Source organism: Pygocentrus nattereri, chromosome 8 (genome assembly GCF_015220715.1).
Source record: "Pygocentrus nattereri isolate fPygNat1 chromosome 8, fPygNat1.pri, whole genome shotgun sequence".
NCBI classification, from domain to species: Eukaryota; Metazoa; Chordata; class Actinopteri; order Characiformes; family Serrasalmidae; genus Pygocentrus; species Pygocentrus nattereri.
Genome location: NC_051218.1, coordinates 10,987,220 through 11,006,878, shown reverse-complemented (window position 1 = coordinate 11,006,878; position 19,659 = coordinate 10,987,220). Strand labels below are relative to the sequence as shown.

Below are 19,659 nucleotides of genomic sequence, written 5' to 3'. Positions count from 1 at the left end.
AAAAGGTTTTTGTAAATAAATGAACGACAAAAGGATTTATGCTTCGGAAATTCCAAAGTGGCCTTTACAATGTGTTCAATTTTTTAATGACTGAACCAGTAGAAAGTCTAAAACTAAAAAGTCTTATTCCAAGTAATGTCATGACAAATGGTATCTGCCTTCAACAGTTCCTCCATCTCTAGAATCAGATTTATTCATTGTTTATTTCATGTATTAATCAGCCATGCATTTATCTGTTTAATAGTTACTGATTCGTTTATTTCTTTCAGTTTATTGGTTTACTGCACAAAAGGATAACAGAAAACCATTTACATAAAATAATCTGAAAGGTTTTTAAAAAGCAAATGCAAATGTGAGATTTTGTCAAAATCAAAACAGGGTCAACATCTGCCTCTGCGTTTTTGCATTTTGGTTACAAAGAGGCGACGACTGCCTCTGCAGCTTTGTTTGGGTTTCCTAAGTGACTGATATGGCTGCTCAGTGTGGACATTAAAGTGGCTGTGGGATAAATGCCATTTAAGGAGACGTCTAAGACTGTAGATTCAGCATTTGGTGTTACAGGCTTTGCTTCATGCATTTGATCTCCAATGCTGTTGACGAGTGCAGGAGTTGTGATCTCGGTGGCCCATAGCTGGTTCTGAAGAACACAGGTACAGTCCCACTCAAGGTCATTTTCCTCAACTTCTCTATCTGCATCTACAAGCTCCATTTCAAACCAGTTGGGGTTTGCCATTTGGTAAGCCTGAAAAGCCTCAATGGCATCTTTCAAGGCTCTTCCAGGCGAAGAGTTGAAATAGTCATCTCCACTGATACCGTCAACCTGTTTAATCCTTCCAGGTTCATGCTTCTCCTTGTCTATGAGCCTGAAGAAGAGTTCCTCAAAGTGCTTCATCAGTTGGTACTTCACTGCCACGTTAAACAGACCAGGCACGTCCTTCTCATTACACACGTCATCTAAATAAGCCACAATGTACTTGTGGAAAGAAGAAGCATGCACAAAATCTGGTACAATGAGGGAAAGGGCCGGGCTGAGCATGTCTCCCATAGGAGACCGGACATCCTCCCTTGTCATCACCCTCCTCCCTCCGCACATTCCCTTCCACTTGGCATACACCCCTGGAGAACATAAGATCAGCACTTTATCCGAAGACCTGGACAGTTTCTCTCTTTGCATGTCCAGCCACTGGATGCTGCCCACAGTACTCAGCCAGGTGAAATCCAGCAAGTCCAGGGTAACTTCAGTGCCACACTTTGCTCTTAGGAAGGCACACAGCTTAAGGACAATCTCTTTGTATAAGGGATGATCCAGAGAGTAGATAATGAAGACTTTACTAGGCCTTTGCACTGGAACACTTTCCACTTCCTCCTTGTCAGAGGTGTTATAAGAAGAAGAATATGAATCTGTAAAAGATGTAGGACATTGGTTGTAATACATAATATACAAAGGCAGCTTATTGTGCGCTATGTTTGACCAGTTTCCCAAACTCAGATTGGACTGAAAAGTAGAGGTGTGATGACTCTCAGCTCACAATTCAATTTGATTGACTTATGGGGTTCACGATGCAATATTCTCATATTTTAACACAATTTGAATGAAGATGAACACTGACTGTGTCTATACCACTGCATCGGGAGCTGGTGTGTCATACAACATTGAACATGCTTGTGTGGGCTGAGTTGGACATGTGTTGGACAGTGGTGAACCATGATTATTAGAGCTAGCTCTCTAGTCCAGGCCATAAATGTCAAGACTTGGTCAAAAACAAGGAAAATGTCCACCATTAAAAATAATTTCTGCTGATGTCTCTATGGGATTTCCAATAGTACATTATCACTAAGTTAGCAGTGGCACACATTGATCGTTTCTGGCCATTCTACATGAAACACTGACCTCTAAAACAAATAAAAACATGCTTTATCAGAAACTTGTAAAAAACATTAACACATTTTTTCCATATCCAACTGTTTTACAGTGATTATTTCAGGAAGGAACCCTGTCATTTTACATTTCTAACAACTAACTAAACATGGTATCATAGCTAAGACTTCCAGAAGACTGACAGTGATGTTTTTTTTTCATGTAATTGGTCCCATCCATGAATGAATCTGATGTAGGCTTTTTCTTAGGACCTTTCTCAAGAACAGATTTAAGAAAAAACACATACTTTACTAGTGTAAATCCTTTTCAGAAGAGTAGAGGCTGTTACTTCAGGAAAATTAATACAGTTGATTTTTTTTTTTTAATTATGGTGTGGATACTTTTGGGTAAATAGTGTATCCATTACAAAATAAAAATCCTACAAATAATTATTCAACAAGAGTGAACACTGGAAAAAAAGCATTTAATAAAATGTTGCCATACTACATACAGAAGCCGTGTGTTTGTTGCTTTTAAAAAAGTTTTACTGACCCTCCTTTGAGTTGCTGTGCAGCAGGGCAGCGTAGAAAGCACAAATTACGAGCCCCGCTAGGCCAAAAACAGCCCAAGAAAAGTACTGTCTATTGGTGATATTAATTTCAGGGCCTGAAAGAAACAGCATTTTAACATGTTGAACGTGGATAAAACATTATGATGCATTACCAATGTACATTACTTAAATCTCATTGTTGGTTCTGGCTTAAAAAGGGCAAAATCTAGGAAGCGAACAACATGGTGAAGTACTTACATGAGCAGATTTGAACTTTTTCTGGTATTCTTAACTTTTTTTGGTACTCTGAACAGCTATTCATGCACCTCACAAAGAATGGTTTAATCTATAAAAAGCATACAAAAAGTCATGACTTACTGGTCAAAGATAAACAGGGCAAGGAAGGGCTCAATATGTGTGAGTGAACAATGTTAAAACTCACCACCAAGACAAAAACAGAGTGTTTTAACTGCAAAGCATTCAGCCAGAAAGTGACATTGACTGATGTACAATTGTCCTGTGAAGTAAAATCAAAGTGTTTCACATCATATGTTCTGTATGTATTCTTAGCACTAAAATAGTAGGATTGTGAGTTATACAAGGACGCTTTACAAAACAATACAAAAAATAAGTAAGTGAAGAAAGCACCTTTGAGACTGGGAGTGAAAAGTTGGTGTCAAAATCAGGATGGTGAAGGCCCACTATGTACAGCTCAGAGAACTTTCCAGTATTAAAGGTCACTGTGATTACTCCTCCGTCGTTCTCAGTGTCTGAAAATGACCAGGTGGGGTTGGGATCCCAGAGGCTGCCTGATATTACAAAGCATTTATATTTACATGGAATAAACAAGAGTGACTTAAAACAACAACAACAACAACAACAACAACAAATGCTATTGACTTTCTAGAGTTAAACAAACACAGCTCACCATTTTCCAAGCACACTGTGAGCTTTTGGATGCTGGGATCTTCTGTACATCCTTAAAAACAACACAACAATGATGGATTTCAATGACCACAGTAAACAAAAGTGAAAAAAGATCTTACAGAGCTTCAGTTTGCACATAGCATTTAAAGGGGCATAAAACTAGTTCTATGAAACAAATAGTTTCGGTCCTAAAATCTGATTCGCGTTCAAAGCCGTTGTAAAATCTGCGACATATGCAAACCTATGACCGCCTCACAACCCTTGTGCTGTTAATGGCACAATCTTTGACTCTCATCCTGCTCACATGGACCGCCGAGCACACTGAAGAAGTAAGAACCCATTTTTATTTACACTGAGGGGGTGATGGCAACGAATGGTCTAAACCATAGATAAACATACGTAGATGCCGCGTTGCCTGTTGTTCTCAAATCAAGCCTATAGGTTACGTCTGCGCATCCGCCATGTTGGAGCGGTCAAGATCCGCTTATGAACAAGTGAGTCTCAAGATTAAGTCGCCCACAACTTCCTTAATACTCAACCGATTTTCACCAATTTTTTTGTTATAATCATGAGACATGGATTAATCTAGACTGCTCCCGCTGTGTTCCCTCCGTTATATAATCCTACCCCACTTTCTGAGTGCAGTATTCTTGAAATAGCATCATTTTGTGCAGTATTTTACATGAACTGCCGCTTTGTAATGGTACTGAATGAAGTCCAGCAGCGATGTTGACCGCCCTAAATTGGTGGCGCCGTTGACGTGCCTGGCTGGACCCAACGCGGCATCCAGGTGAGTAACGCTATAGCTATGGTCTAAACTAGAACTAGGCTGGTGATCCAGCTAGCTCACAGGCTAAAAGGTATCAAGCATGCTAAACAACGTTATTAATTAATACCACAGGCTTGAATTAAGGGTACTTACGTTTTGATTAACTGTAAAACTGCAGTATAAACGTCTAAAAATCCCACTTGAGTGCATTACACACTTCAGTGAAGTCGCGTCAAAGCCAGGCTGAATGCCAAACGGCTCCGTATTCCCTAAATAGTGTGCTAGCTATAAAATGTCTAGCCTCTACAGTCAAGTAGTGCATCATTTATGGAGTATGGGTGTGGCTGAGTCCCAAATGACTGTCTCAGCCATATTAAGCACGGTTGCGGTGCTGGATCCAGTATTTAAACTCCTACGCAGTGCACTATGTAGGGAGCAGGGAGCCATTTGAGATTCAGCCCCAGCATGAGAAGTACTTATAAAGCGTTTTTTTTGCATGAAACAGTTTTTATTATGTTCATTGTTATACGACAAACTGTTTTTAAAAAAATCATGATATGACCACAATATACAGTGATGGGCTACTGAACATTCTCCTCATTAGGTCCATACGCTAAAGGAACTACATTTCTTGGTGGAATACTTGTTCGTGTCATTATTATTAATAATACATTTTCAGAAAATAATTTATTTTGTCATATTTTATGTTTCCATTTTATAAAAGCAGCAAGTCATTTGAGGCATCTCGTGCCTTATTGCTTTATAATGTCATGTAGGCCTCATCTGTGAATTCACTATTGTGCGTTGTTGAATGCTTTTGTTTAGCATTATTCTCTCTCTGCAGTACCCAGCATGCATCCCTGTGGTGTGAGCTAATCTTGACTGCTAGCCTAGACACTGGTCTATGGGCTAATAAACCCACCTGGGCTGGCTTTAGTCTAATTCTTACCCCAGATCATTTCACACTAAATGGCTGCAAGAGAGAAGGTTTTAATCCTTTCAAGAATTAGAAAGAAGCCAAACTGATATAAGATATCTAGATAGCAGACAGCTACCATGCTAACTTTAGCTTTTAGCTCGTTGTAGTCCTCATTTGAAGCGTCGTTTCATTAAACCATTCTGTTCATTCATTGTAATGTTGATTTGAACACAGCGCCTGCAGCTACAACAATATATTTGTCCCCTTGCAATAACGTTAGCTATCTGCATTCATTAACTAGCAAAGACAAAAACAACCCACGGGTTTTCAAGTTTTACCCACATTCACCAGACATCATTAGTCTTTAAACCAAAACTCTGGGAACTACAGGAGCAGCATGTAAGAATGGCATGTTTTTAAAGAACTATACTCTATACTCTAATGTCATAGAAGAACTCTATGGTTCTACAGGAGCAGCATGTAAGAATGGCATGTTTACAACTGCTGTTTTTACATGGTTTATTTGGTCCAGAATGTCCTTAAGCTTTAGTTGTTGATATTAACAGCAGTCATGGTCAGTACAGATTATGTAGCTCACCTGGAACAACAATATTCTGCACTACTGCTTGGCTCCCCACATCCGGCTTCGGTAAATTAGATACAGAAACGTTATAGGTCAACCCTGGATTGACCACAACTCGGTCCAAAGTGAAAGACCACTAAATGACAATGAATAATACGTTTTAACTTTGTGGAACTTGCAAATAAAAACTTTTAAGTAATTCAATAACTGAGAAAAGCATAAGAAAAAAACAGGGACTTACTGGCTTCATATCCGGCGTTAAAATCGATGTTATTTTTTTAGGGAACATGTAGCGAATACATAGACTGCTGTTAGTGGTGACCTCACGCACATGCACCTCCGTCCCCTGTAGACTGAAAATGCTTCCTACAGTACAGTACAGAGGAGAGAAAGCAGTCAGAGTTACAGTTGTGGTTCAGATTTGGAATGAATTCATTTTTAGTGCTTTCAGGAGTGAAGATTGCCAAGCAACACTCATTACAAGAAGCAATCGAGAGACTATTTCATTTATAATCATGAAATCTATACTGTTTGTACTGAGAAAAAGGGTCTACATAGTACCAAAAAAGGTTCTATGACCTTCAACAATAGCACAACCCTTTTGGACGGTATTCCTAAAGAACATTATACAACAGCTTCTCTGTCATGTATATGAGAATATAACCATGTAAAGGACCATTTAAGCATTCAGTTTTTTTCTGTCACGGTTCTATATAACTGTAAAAACCTTCAACCGCAAGGGTGTACAAAGGCAAAGAGCAGTAACTACAACAGTGAATGTTACCGCCGTTTTTACACAGTTTATAACTGAGAACAGTTCAATCAAGAACTTTTGGCAGGAGATAAAACTGACCCTCAGACAAAGTTTTGACCACTGCTGCAAATGCTGCATTTTGCCTTTGCCTCTGCAATCATATGCAGATGAAGGGCATGTGTTGCCAACTACATTCTTAAAAACAAAGTTCCCTTTATGGATCCCTTTATATCCCCTTAGAAGTTCCCTTTAGAGGTCCTGGCTTGTATGTATAGCGCTATGGGAAAACCTTTCACATTATGTGGGGGTTTTTTAAACTTTGAAAAGAGTCTTCGCTCTCACTCATCTCATTTACGAGGTTCTTTAAAGAACTATACCTTGAAACATTCTTTAGGAAACCTCTATGGTTCCTCTATGACATTACTCCAAATGAACTGACTCATATGAACTGGTTGAGATGTAGAGAAAATGATTCATTTAAACCAAAACTCTGGAAACAACAGGAGACAATAGGAAACCTCTATGGTTCTTCTATGACATTACTCCAAATGAACTGACTCATATGAACTGGTTGAGATGTAGAGAAAATGATGCATTTTAGTGAAATTTGCTGACTTGGATGTCTTTACAGTGGTGGCGAAAGGAACAAAGGTCCAACACAAATATAGCCATTTTATTTGCTATCCAAATGACCAGTGAACCTACGCATATTTTTACATGTTGACTTGGAAAATAGCAGTAAATCAGTATGTTTTCTTTGGGAACTATTTTGCTTTACAATACCCTACATAAATACCTCTTTGCACTGTGACATGAAACACATGTTTAAAGCCAAAATCTTTTCTCACAACCGTAAAACAATGTCTCAGACATCAGCATGTATTTGTGACCATTTAATATAAGTTTTTTATGCTCTGGTTCCACTTTGAACAGCTCTACTGGAACTGTCTCTAGAATGCTGCACTTCACATAAAACCTTGCTGAATGACTTTATTTACAAGTTTTATTTCATATAGTTTTGTCCCCAATTTTCTCATGTCCAGCTCTAGCTGTTAGCTACCATACCTGGGGGCTGGGGAGAAGGTGAGGTCTGGTGCATGCCTCCTCTGGGACACATGAAGCCAACAAATACAACTTTTTCAACTGCAGCTAATGCTACATAGTTGTACAACTTAGGTGCAAGTGAGAAAGCTTGAGTTAGTTGCAATCTACAGAATAAACTGTGATATTACAGTAAAAAAGTGGAGCTAACTTGCTATATGGTTGCTAAGTTTTTGTAAAAAGAATATTTTTACATGGTGTATGTTAGCTAGCTACTGTCTACCAGAATGCATTCACTGTTTTCTCATTTTCAGGATATGACTGTGTGAGTCAGATTAGCACTTAATAATACATGGCCTGAATCCACCCAAATTGACTCCAGAAAGCACATATCTGAGCAGATCAGTGCAAAATGGCCAGAAATTGTTCACTAGATGTTTATTAAACATTAAAAGACATTCCTATTTCACAGATTGTATTACTGTATTCTAAAAGCTAGCCACATTGAGATGCCCATGAAGCATTTCCGAAAGTGAAAACTCTCACTTCACTGTTAGAAATAAAGGTGCTGTGCAGGTACTTTTTTCATTCATCAAGGTACAAACAGTGTAAATGTTTTTCCAGGTGAAAAGTATATATTTGAAAATTTTCGTTTCATTGTTTTAAAACAGAACAATTAAATAAAAAGCCTGGAGATGAGACGGGGTGTGTGGAGTCATTCAGGAGCAATTTTGTTTTTATCTTAGTGATTAAATTATGCAGTAATTATGAATAATCAGTGGAACTGGATTTTGGAATTCCCCTTGGTATTGGTGCTTATATAAGCAGGTCTTACCATCAGCTGGTTCAGTGATAGTGAGTAATAGAATAGGAACCATGTCTTCACTCTCGTCTGCCTTAAATGACACGTCAGCCTGCACTTCAGGCAACATGGGACAGTCCTGCCTCAGCTTCACCCAGCCTTCGTGTGAACACTGTGACTTACCTGAATTCAGCAGAAACAGACGTGACCTTTTTGGTCCATGTATAATATCCACGACCAAACTGAGGTCATTTCATACTCACTTATATTAAAACTGCATGACAAACCCTGACAAAGAGAAACACAGTGGTTATTCATCAAGGCAGTTCATTTCATGTGAACGTAATTACAAATTCAATTCAGTGATGGACAGTAATTGAGAAAAAGAGAAACCCCTCACCTCCTGGGAGCACTGCACTGGAGGATCCTTTATCAGACCAAGAGGAGAAACGTGTTCTGTCATGACTGAAAGCAACAAAAAGACAAAAATCATCCTTTTGCCTGGTAATCCTGTCAAACTGCTTTTAATCTAGCATGTGTAGAATGAAGCACGCTTGAAGTGATGGCTGAAAACTGAAGAAGCTTTTTCTCATGGTAAATAGGAAATGACTAGATCAGATAAATCTGTAGGAGATTTTCCATTGCAGAAGATGTCTGTGACATTCATGAGTTTCACTTTCACCTGTATCCATAGCACTAGATTGGTATTCAACTGAGAGGCCAGATAGAGAAGTCCTAAGGGTTGTCATCTCATGCACAGGGGAGAAGATATGAGCATATATCGTACTTAATATTTTGGGCAAGTAAATACGTGTTGGTGACTCACTTAAATTTAATTATTTTATTTAACATTTACTCATGTTATTTTATACCATAATAAATTATACACTATAGACTGAATGCACAGTACTGTACAAACATCAGAGGCCACCTTGCATTTATTTCAGTTCCAATTTCCAGTGTACTTAAGGCCAGTAATTACAAAGGATTTATTTTTCAGTATCAGGAAAACAGGATAAACAGAAACCTCAGTAACTGAATACAATATCATTTCAGTATTTAGTGGGTTCACTTTTTACCTTTATTGTGCTTTCCATTGTTTTTAGGAATCTGCAGGTATATTTTGTAGAAGTTGGTTGCATTTTTTACTTTTCATGGTCCAAGTAATCGCAAACACGTCCAGTGATGTTGAGGTCTGTACGTGGGGGTAGTCAGTGCATTGTTCTGAGAACACCAGCAGCTTCTTAAAAATACCAAGTTTAAGTGGTTATCTTAGCTATATATATATATATATATATATATATATATATATATATATATATGTGTGTGTGTGTATGGATGTGTGTGTGTGTGTGTGTGTGTGTGTGTGTGTGTGTGTGTGTGTGTGTGTGTGTGTCTGTGTCTGTGTCTGTGTCTGTGTCTGTGTCTGTGTGTGTACACTTTCCCCTGTAAAGTTAGCATTTTAAAGATACGAGGTTTTGTTCCAACTTCAGCAATGTACTGCATATATATGATATACTATGATTTACCCTTTTGCCAAGATTTAATCACTACTTTCTAAGAAATTCAAGGCATTCTGGCTGTTGATTCTAGTATAACGTCATTCTCAATGTTATACAGCTTTCTCAGTCATTATAGAAGCATCTGCAGCTCTGTTCATCAGTCTGGACACCTCACAACTTGTGAAGTTACTCATTACCATCAGATCAGCATCATTTTGTGTGTATATCTGCATATTAATTAGTTTTGTATTGTAGTAAACAGTGATTCCAAGCTGTTAAATGATGGACTACGTCATTCATCTTGAATGCTAGTATAAATGTCCACTAGAGGGCAGTAAGACGTTGTAAATCTATAAAACAGTCAGTGTACTATTTCATAAGGAATAGCTTTTATGGTAATATGGGTTACAGCCATTCCTGTTTAATCAAGGTTACAGAAGGTCATGCATGGGTGCTGCGTTTAAACCAATTATCAGTTTAAATTCATACCTATAGTCTATAGCATTATAGTACTAATAAATAATAATAAATGATCACATCACACTACATAATATACGTATTACAAAAAAGTACATAGTCATAATTTTACAATGAAAATTGATGCACAAAAGGTTGTACTGACATTTTTAAGCATATCAGCAGTCTTCAAAAGCTCTAAGAAGCCCCCTTGCCTCAATAGGGCACATTAACACACATATTCCCCTTTCCACAGATGACCATGTCAGCGCTCGTACATATAAAAGATAACACTAATATTTAATGTAATAGATAGTAGCCTGTAGTTTATCCTGGCTAAATATTTTGATCATATTTTTGAGTGCACTAATTTCAGTGGATTGTCCAGGCTGTTATGCAATTATATCAGCAGTCAAATCAAGCAGAGGTTACTCTATGGGCAGTTATGGTCACTTGAGTTATAGTTTGCCCTCAGCCCATTTAACAAGCTATGTCAAGCACACAGCTACAAAATAGACTGCTTTTATGGTCTTGAAATACAGCCATGAGTGGCCTTAACTGACTTCATCGTCAGCTCTTAAACAGATAAGTCATGTGAGGCTGTGCAGTACACAATTTGACTACAACTAGAAACAACACCAAGCTTCAATGGCTATAAAATACAATATGGTAAAATAAATATTCACAATTTAAAAGGTTTAATACATTAATTATAATCCCATAAACAATGCCTCAGCCAGTCAGCATAACGTACCAGTCAATACAGAATTAAACTGATATGTGAGGCTATATATGTGTTTATGACTGTAAGATATATAAATAACATTTCATTTTCCAATAGCTTCATATAGAACTGTGCAAAAGTCAGTGACCACACTTTATTTAATTTCCAGTCAAAATGGCTATATTGCTTTTTCAGGAAAAGGGCAGAAAACATACTTAACAAAAAATGACACAGAAGCCTCACCGACTAAATATAATATCAGACGTTTCAATGTTTAGCATGTCCATCTCTTTTTTCAGTGACTACCATCCTGCTGCACTCCCTCTCATCATCATGAAGTGTTTTGAGAGGTTTGTCATGAGGCACATCAAAAACCAGCTCCCCCCTCACTGGACCCACTTCAATTTGCATATTGCCCAAACCGCTCAACGGACGACTCCATCTCCACCACACTCCACCTGGCTCTCACCCACCTGGACAATAAAGACACCTATGTCAGAACGTTGTTCATAGATCAGTTCAGCATTCAACACCATCATCCTTCAGCAGCTGATTGGAAAACTGAGCCTGCTGGGCCTGAAAGCCTCTCTCTGTAACTGGGTGCTGGATTTCCTGCCTGAGAGACCTCAGTTAGTCAGGATAGGTAATAACATCTCTAGAACCACCATACTGAGCACCAGTACCACTGAGGGCTGTGTGCTTAGTTTGCTGCTGTTTACTCTGCTGACTCATGATTGTACTGCAAAGTACAGCTCAAACCACATCATCAAGTTCACTGATGACACGACTGTGGTGGGTCTGATCAGCTAGAATGATGAGTCAGCATACAGAGAGGAGGTGCAGTGGCTAACAGACTGGTGCAGAGCCAACAATGTCTCTGAATGGACAAAAGTAAGGAGATGGTTGTCAGGAGCACCAAGAAGCTGAAGAAGGTTCATCTCCCCTTTCCCATCCTCACCATGTACTACAGGCAGACTGTGGAGAGCATCCTGAGCACCTCTGCAACACCTTTGTTCCGCAAGCAATCAGATTTTTGAACTCGCAGTGGCCAAACTGAAAGCCCCCCTCACACACACATTCTACACTCTCCTCTTTTGGTGCTCTTTTGCACTATCTAGAACTTGCTGCTAATACAGTGTTCAAACTTTGTTTGCTCAAGTACCATATCTTACCTCAGGAACTGCTGTGCTTGCATACTCACATATCACAGCATGTTAAATAATCTTTGCACCTTATTTCACAACCCTACCTCATGCACAGAAATGGGTGCTGTGTTGGCGCTGCACTGTCCTGTCTGCTTGCTGTGTCTGTCTGTTTTATTTGCTGTATTTATTGTATTTATTTGTGCACATATTTATTGTATTCTTTGTAGTCTAACTTTTTTGCACGCTTATGTTGCACCATGTTCCTTGGAGGAACGTAATTTCACTCCACTGCGTACTTGTACATAGATGGAATCACAATAAAAGCCTCTTGACATGACTTTTTATTATGCCTTTCATTCTTTTTAGGGGGCTTTCAGTGTTCTACAGAGATCTGTACACACTTCTAAAGTTCAGTCTTAGAAGTTAGTTGCATGAACCAGGCAATCATTAGTCCATAAAACTTCAGATGTCCAGTTTTGGTGTTCTAGTTCCATTTTTTTCTCTTTTTCCCCTTTTCTCAGAGCTTCTTGACATCTACACACACTTCTTGGCCTATAGAGTTCTCACAGAATAAGGAGGGAGAGAAACACCTGTGGATTTGTTCATATCTGCAAGAGAAGATGAAAGGTCTGATGGGGACAGCTTTGGTGGTCTGCCAGTTCTTGCCTTGTTGTTAGGAGTCCAATTTTCTCTGTAGCTTTTAATTATTTTGTTTTGAAAACTCTTTTTTTCTTCTTATTTTCCTTTGACTTTCCTCAACCTTATACCAGTGGATTTTTTTATATCTAAGCTCCTCAGTAATATCTCTGGAAATGAGTAACTTGTACTGAATGACTGCTTTGACTCAACAAATAAATAACTGTGCTCTTTTGCAGAGTAGTGATTGTGGCTCCACCATCATCTGATTTATAAGATTTAGATTTCTAGGGCACCTTGAACATTAATTAAATGTGTGTCATGCTAAGTTTTTTTTAGTTTGAGAGTCAAGTACCCTTAATGGAAGAGGTATACACATTATTATGCTCATGGTTATTGTGTTTTTTATGCCTTTTAATTGTGAGTGATGGTTCCTAGAGATAAGGGTCACCAGAGTTTTTGAATGACCACTGTCCCAGTGTGCCTATGTGTATAAGGCATCTAGCCAACGCCTCACTGAAAGGCAGGTGAAGGGCAGGTGTTCTTGCACATGTGAGAGGGCATGAGGCATAGCGGGGGTCTATTTTAGCAAGCCATTCACGGGAGAGATTCAAACCATAAATGTGTCATCAATAACCATAAAATGCCTTTTCTGCACTGACCACACACCTCACTCTTCCTGACTCTCTTCTACTTCAAGGTAGGTTAGGGCAGGATTGCCTCATTATGCATTGGACAAAGGTTTGGCTGTCAAGTATGTTTGGACAGTTATTGAATGCTGTCTTATATTAGTTGCAGGTTAATAGGGCCTAGCTGGTCTTTACAGCAGGCTATTGTACTTTGGTAGATAATCTCACCAGGTCTTCATGTGGAACTGTATTCATGCATCTCATAATAGCAGGAAGGGATTATCAAGGATTGCAAAAGAGTGCTTCAGCAGCGGTCTGCTCGTGTTAACCTTGGAGAATGCATGTTATGAAATGCTATAGCTGGTTTCGCTGGGGCTATGGGGATTGTTAAAGCAATGCTAGCCGGCAGCTCTGACCAAGCTGGAGCCGCTGATTGGGGAAGTGTAACTGGACACTTTAGCATATTGTTTGGCCTGGACACTTGACCTAAGCCAGAATGTTGCTGTGTGAGGAATGAAAGAGGCCTTGAGGTGTCACCCCCAGCAGCTTTGCTTTTCCCACCATCTTTATTAGCTCTGGTTTCACCTCATGACTTGTAGTGCATATCTAGGTGACCTTGGAGTTATTCCATAAGGCAGGATTCATCGGTTTAGCTGGATAATCTAGGCCAAAAGTGAGGAATGCAGTAGGAATGCTCACCCTGACTTTTGGCTTTTGTTATTTGGCTCTGTTGAGGCCAAGGATGCAGATTTCTTGGAGAAATGAAGCATGTTAAAATACTAAGATCTACAAATTAAGGCTGATATTTGCTATGAACCCAAAAAACTTCAGGACAACAATTGGAGTCCACCCCTAGTAAAAAGAGCTCTCTATAGCACAAAAGAGGTCCGGTAACAATAGTGGAACTATTTTGGTGCTGTATAGAACCATTCCTTAATTTTTTTTCCATCATAGAAAACCATTTAACCATTCAAATGTTTTTTTCAGCTGTCATGGTTCCATATATAATTAGCTATAATGTAAATGTGAAGATTCTTTAACGTTTAAACCAGTTCCTCATACTCATTTTTAATTATTTAAAGGGGTAGTTTTTCTACAGCATTGTTCAGAAAGAATTCTTTAGGGTCCGTCATTACTGTTCTAAGAGTCTATGGTTACCGAACTATGCCTGAAACACAAATCTGCTGACGTCTGAGCACATAGCCAGTGATGACATTAACTCATGACTCCGTCTTGGACAGCAAGGACGAAAGAGGTACAGGTTTCTGTCTTGTGATTAGCTCCATAAAGATTTCAGTTCTGGTAGCCAAGATCTCTGTGGTGGTTATAGTCGTCATCCAGCATGTCAAGGCTGCAGCTGCGAGTGCGATAGGAAGGCATGGTAGCAATGTTCAAATATAGCCCCTCAGGAACAATCTAGCACCTCTTGGCCTACATTACAATTAAGCAGACATTGTACAACCCACACAGAACACGCAGAGCTGAACAGGGTGTCACACTCGTAGGGTCTATGTTCAGTTTCTAGGAAACAGAGACGCAAGATGGTGTTTATTCTTGGTGCTGTCACGGTGTTCTGTTGGCAGATTTGTTTGATCTTGACAAGAGGTCAATGTAACAATGTTTTCAAATGACTACAAAGCTGGACAGACACGTGCAGTCGTCCTGCCATCTTTGATCTCATTAGTAGAAAAATGTTTGTATATTTTTATGACTTAAATCAGGATTCATTTAAGATTTTAAGACCAATATTTGCGTTCTGGTGTCATTTATTCATCTTAAATGGCTTTTCCTTTTCTTTTTTCAAAGGGCATAGAAAGAACTGAAGTCATGTCTGAGGGGTAAGATGGCAACCCATTCCCTATTACATTATAGTAAATTAAATCATGCTTATTTGATTAATCAGTGTTTACTCTCTTTTTCTTTGCTTTATTTTACACTGAAACAGACCGGTAAGTCACTTTTATCATATCACAGTACTGTCCAAAAGTCAGAGACCACTTATAATTTATATAGATAATTGACTTAATTCCAGTCTAAACAGCCATTACGTACAGGTCACTAATTTTTCTGGAGGAGAAAAATAATCCACTTGTATTAGGAGGAAGAAATTCAAAGGAAAATAAGTGGGAAAAAAGCAGGGCCTAGCAGGTTCAGATTGAGATACAGAGAAAACGGGGCTCCGGACAACCATACAAGACCTGGTAGCCCACTAAAACTGTCTGATAACAGCACTTAAAGCTTTCATCTTTGAGAGAGAGGAGAAAATCAAGCTCCACTCTGACGTCAGATCTGAAAAAATCCACAGGTGTTCTATCCTTACTTTCACTGTAAGAAGGCAACTCAGCACTATGAGTCTGAAAGGATGTGTAGCTGACAAGAAGCTCTTACTGAGAAAAAAGAAGAAAACTTACAAGTCAAACGAAGAAGCTGCTGGTGTTCTCAGAACAATGGGCTGACCACTCTGGAGTCCAGAACTCAGCATCACTGAATGTGTTTGGGATTACTTGGATTATTAGAAACAGACAATGCAAAACCATCTTCTAAGACTGAGGTGTGGAAAAACATCCCTGCAGATTTTTTTTGAAAAACTAAAAGCAAGTCTACTGAAAACACTGAAAGAAGTAATAAAGGGGCAGAGTGGACACCCTTAATCATGAAAAAGTGATGTTATAAGTTACTGAGGCTTCTGTGTAATTTTCTGTTAAATATTTTTTTTTTAAAGCTAAAATACAAATAACTTGCACATAGCGGCTTTTGACTGGAAATCAAATACTTAAAGGGTGGTCTCTCACTTTTGCACAGTGCTATGTACTGTAAGTTTAAAAAAGAGATCAAAGTAAAATACATTTTGAAAACTACTTTGCATTTACTCAATAATTTCTTTTTTCACTTTTAGAAAAAGAGCAAATATTCGGCCACACGCCGGCTATTCTTAAAAGTAAGTGCTGTGGTTATATATCTAATGATTTCACCAACCTAAATTAGGTGGCCTAAGTGCCATAGATAACAATTACTTTACAGTCAGTCAGAATGAGGACTTACACTGTTTACTGGACCAATTTTTGTTGGTACAGCTTTCTCACTGTCTAACCTGTTACTCAACAGAGCAAGCTCCTTAAGAAAGCTGTGTCTATGCTCATCGCTGAGAAAGAACAGAGCAAGCATGAGAGGGAAAGTGCCTTGAACGAGAGAGTTCCTCCACTTAAACTGTCCGGTCTGTCTGTACAGGAGCTGCAGGTAGTTGCTGTTACCAAATTACTTCCAGCAGTGTGAAAGATAACCATGTGACTGAGTTGTGTAGTTGATGGCTTCTGAAATGTCTGAAAATTTCTTCCCAGGAGCTCTGCAAAGATCTCCACCACAAGATTGACATTGTTGACGAAGCACGATACGACCTTGAAGTTAAAGTGGCCAAAAATGAAAAAGAGGTATCCCTTTGTCATGTTACATCATACAGGAAGACAGTAGGGCTCTCTCTATCAGTTACAATAAAAACTGGCTTAACGTAACATACTTCATAGAGCTTTTCAAAGATTCCCAAATACATTCATCAAGCACTTTATCAGGAACATTCTATTAATACTGGGTAGAGCCTCCCTTTGCTCTCAAAAGAGCCTCAGTTCTATTTGCTAGGATTCAACAAGATATTGGAAAACATTCCTTTGAGATTCTGATCCATATTGACATCATGCAATTCCTGCAGATTTTTCTGTGCACCTTTATGCTGTGAATCTCCGCTCCACCACATCCCAAAGGTTTTCTGTTGGATTCAGATCCAGTGACTGGAAGGACCACTGAAGAACACTGAAGTCACTGTCATGTTCATGACACCAGTTTGAGACGACTCAAACTGAAGGGACATTCAGCAGCAATACTAAAAAAGGCTGTGGCATTCAAGCAAATATTAACAGGCCAAAAGAGTGCTGAGAAAACATTCCCCACACCATTACACCACCTCCACCAGCCTGGACTGTTCACACAAGATAAGTTTGTCCATGGATTCAGGCTGTTTCTGCCAAATTCTGACCCTATCTGTGTGCCTCAGCAGAAATTGAGATTCATTAGACCGGCTTACATTTTTCCAGTCTTCAGCTGTCCAGTTTTGGTGAGCCTGTGCCCGCTGCAGGTTCAGCTGTTTTGTTGGCAGATAGAAGAGGAAACTGATATAGTGTTCTGCTGTTGTAGCCCATCCACCTCAAGATTCTACGTGTTGTGCATTCTGAGATGCTTTTCCACTCATCACATTTGTACAGAGTGTACCGAGTTAGCTACTGGTCTGAACTGACAGCCTTTCTCTCAGTTCAAATCAGTCTGGCCACTCTCTCATCAATAGCATGCTCAATAGCAGCTCAGATCAGGTTCTTACTTTCAGAAGAAAGAGTAGAACAAGCTAATGCTGTGTTTACCTGTCTTAATATGAAAACAAGTCTTGTTCCATGTATTTTAGCACGATTGATGGTAGCATGCAGCGATGTAAATGCTGCTTTGGTGATACTGATAACTGAAAAATTGTAAATTGTAAAAAGGAGAGCTTTATTTAACTTTTTTTGTAAAAAATTGCAACACTTTCTTAATATACACATTTTCGTCATATACATGAATTTTGTAACTATGCACGCATGCATTTGTGAGATCCTGCTTGTGTGGGTTTCCTTATGTGTGATGAGAGCAAAAGCAACTTGAGTGCCCCCTTGTGGAGAATCTGCTAAACACAGCTTTATAATGACCTACACATACTCTGTTTATCATCCATACTCAAAACTCATCACTAAGATGATTCATTGAGCCAATTCATACATCTTAAGCATTTTAAATTATTAACATCTTTTGAATGAGTAATTGATGTTAATTGATTAATTGCATCAGCCCTACTGCATAATAAAGGAGCCCAAACCACTCAGGAAAAACTGCGAATGTTGCTGCTAAAGGAATAAAAGCTAGTTCTGAATACTAAGCATTTTGGTTAAGATAAAAAAAAAAAACAAACAAACAAAAAAAACACAGTCCTTCATTCTTGTTCTAGTAAAGTACTGTTGTGCTGTGTTCACTGCAGATCCAGATTCTGACACAAAAGATTGGAGAAATGAAGGGCACTATGAACAGAACCAAACTGAAAAGGGTGAAAAAATCTGCAGATGCCATGCTGGGCGCCCTGACTGAATCCAAACTATCATCAAAGGCTGACTTTAAAGCCAACTTGAAGACAGTCAAGAAAGAAGAGGAGAAGGTAGGGCATTTGTCTTTACCTACCACTCTTCCACTAAGAGCTATTAAAAAGTAACTGATCATGAATCTACTGCACTACTTTCATCTTTTCCTTGGGAGTCTAAAATGAGAACTCCTCCCATTGGTGTCTGTTCACACAGAAAGAGGAGGTGACTGACTGGCGTAAGAATGTGGAGGCCATGTCTGGCATGGAGGGCAGGAAGAAGCTGTTTGATGCTGGGCAGTAAAAGGTACATGAAAGCAGTAGCATGAACAGTGTCACTTCACTGTCAGCCTTAAAGCAACCGTTCGGTGTGAAATCAAACTGATACAGATTTCTCAATTCCCCCAAATGATGATCAGCTAAAACATATTTGGTGTCTGAAGATTTCTTCTAGATTTTTTGCACTAGAGCTACAAGGATAAGCTTAGAAGTAATGGAAGCTTATAGCCAGTCTATTACTAGTCTATTACTTGTTAGCTACATTATCCTTACTTTAGCTCTAATGTGAAACTAAAGGAGAAAACTTCAGGCACCAAATGGCTGATCAGTTATATTTAGGCTCAATTTTATTTGCATTGCATGAATGAATGAGCCCAAATATGATGTCTTTCCATTACTAATTCAACCTCATGCAACAAACAGGTGGCTTACACAAGAACAAGCTATGCCAAGATCAGAAGACACCTGTGACATTTGCCGAAATTGAAACCTCAAACAAGAATATCAAAAATGTGCAGATTCAATGTGACAATCACTGTGTTGATCTATCCATGTAAAATATTTGGTTTATATGTTTTTATGATTTTGGGTAAATTTTGCAAAAATTTGTGTGTCAGAACTGAAGCTAGTGATTGTTAGCATATATTTAATCTGTCTATATTTACTTTATTCCTGTTGCACAAAAATACACTGTGATATTTTTGTGCGTTGCAATACAGTATAGTAGCAGGTGTAAGTAAAATCAGGATGATTAGCAATGATTTGTTATTGTTTGTATGGATAAACGGATAAGTGGTCAATTTTGTGACTTGTTGACTCTCTGTATTGTTGTGTAGTGTAATGATGCCAGATATTGCAATTCTTTACAGCCAAATGAAAATGCAATCACAGTATAATGGCATTCCACAATAAACATGATGCAATGCTCAGATGAAA

The 19,659-nt window shown here is 38.8% G+C and overlaps 2 protein-coding genes across 4 annotated transcripts; one reads left to right on the top strand and one right to left on the bottom strand.

Moving 5' to 3' along the window:
• Position 1: 1 nt before the first annotated feature.
• On the bottom strand, positions 2–8,754 carry LOC108419350 (interleukin-17 receptor A). The gene is made up of 11 exons (XM_017690264.2): positions 8,604–8,754; positions 8,467–8,491; positions 8,237–8,386; positions 5,848–5,972; positions 5,622–5,742; positions 3,337–3,387; positions 3,057–3,217; positions 2,851–2,925; positions 2,667–2,754; positions 2,411–2,524; positions 2–1,401 (listed from the first exon to the last, which is right to left on the bottom strand). The coding sequence occupies exons 1-11, from the start codon at positions 8,694–8,696 to the stop codon at positions 413–415; spliced, it is 1,992 nt and encodes a 663-aa protein (XP_017545753.1). The 5' UTR covers positions 8,697–8,754; the 3' UTR covers positions 2–412.
• On the top strand, positions 3,582–19,659 carry LOC108419366 (troponin I, slow skeletal muscle-like). Of its 3 annotated transcripts, XM_017690267.1 has the most exons (10): positions 3,776–4,125; positions 12,552–12,657; positions 15,102–15,133; positions 15,241–15,244; positions 16,192–16,233; positions 16,401–16,532; positions 16,634–16,723; positions 18,349–18,522; positions 18,662–18,751; positions 19,147–19,659. In XM_017690267.1, the coding sequence occupies exons 3-9, from the start codon at positions 15,123–15,125 to the stop codon at positions 18,746–18,748; spliced, it is 540 nt and encodes a 179-aa protein (XP_017545756.1). In that variant the 5' UTR covers positions 3,776–4,125; positions 12,552–12,657; positions 15,102–15,122; the 3' UTR covers positions 18,749–18,751; positions 19,147–19,659. The 3 variants fall into 3 exon arrangements, with proteins under 3 accessions (XP_017545754.1, XP_017545756.1, XP_017545755.1); XM_017690265.1 differs by lacking the exons at positions 3,776–4,125; positions 12,552–12,657 and adding an exon at positions 3,582–3,664; XM_017690266.1 differs by lacking the exon at positions 12,552–12,657.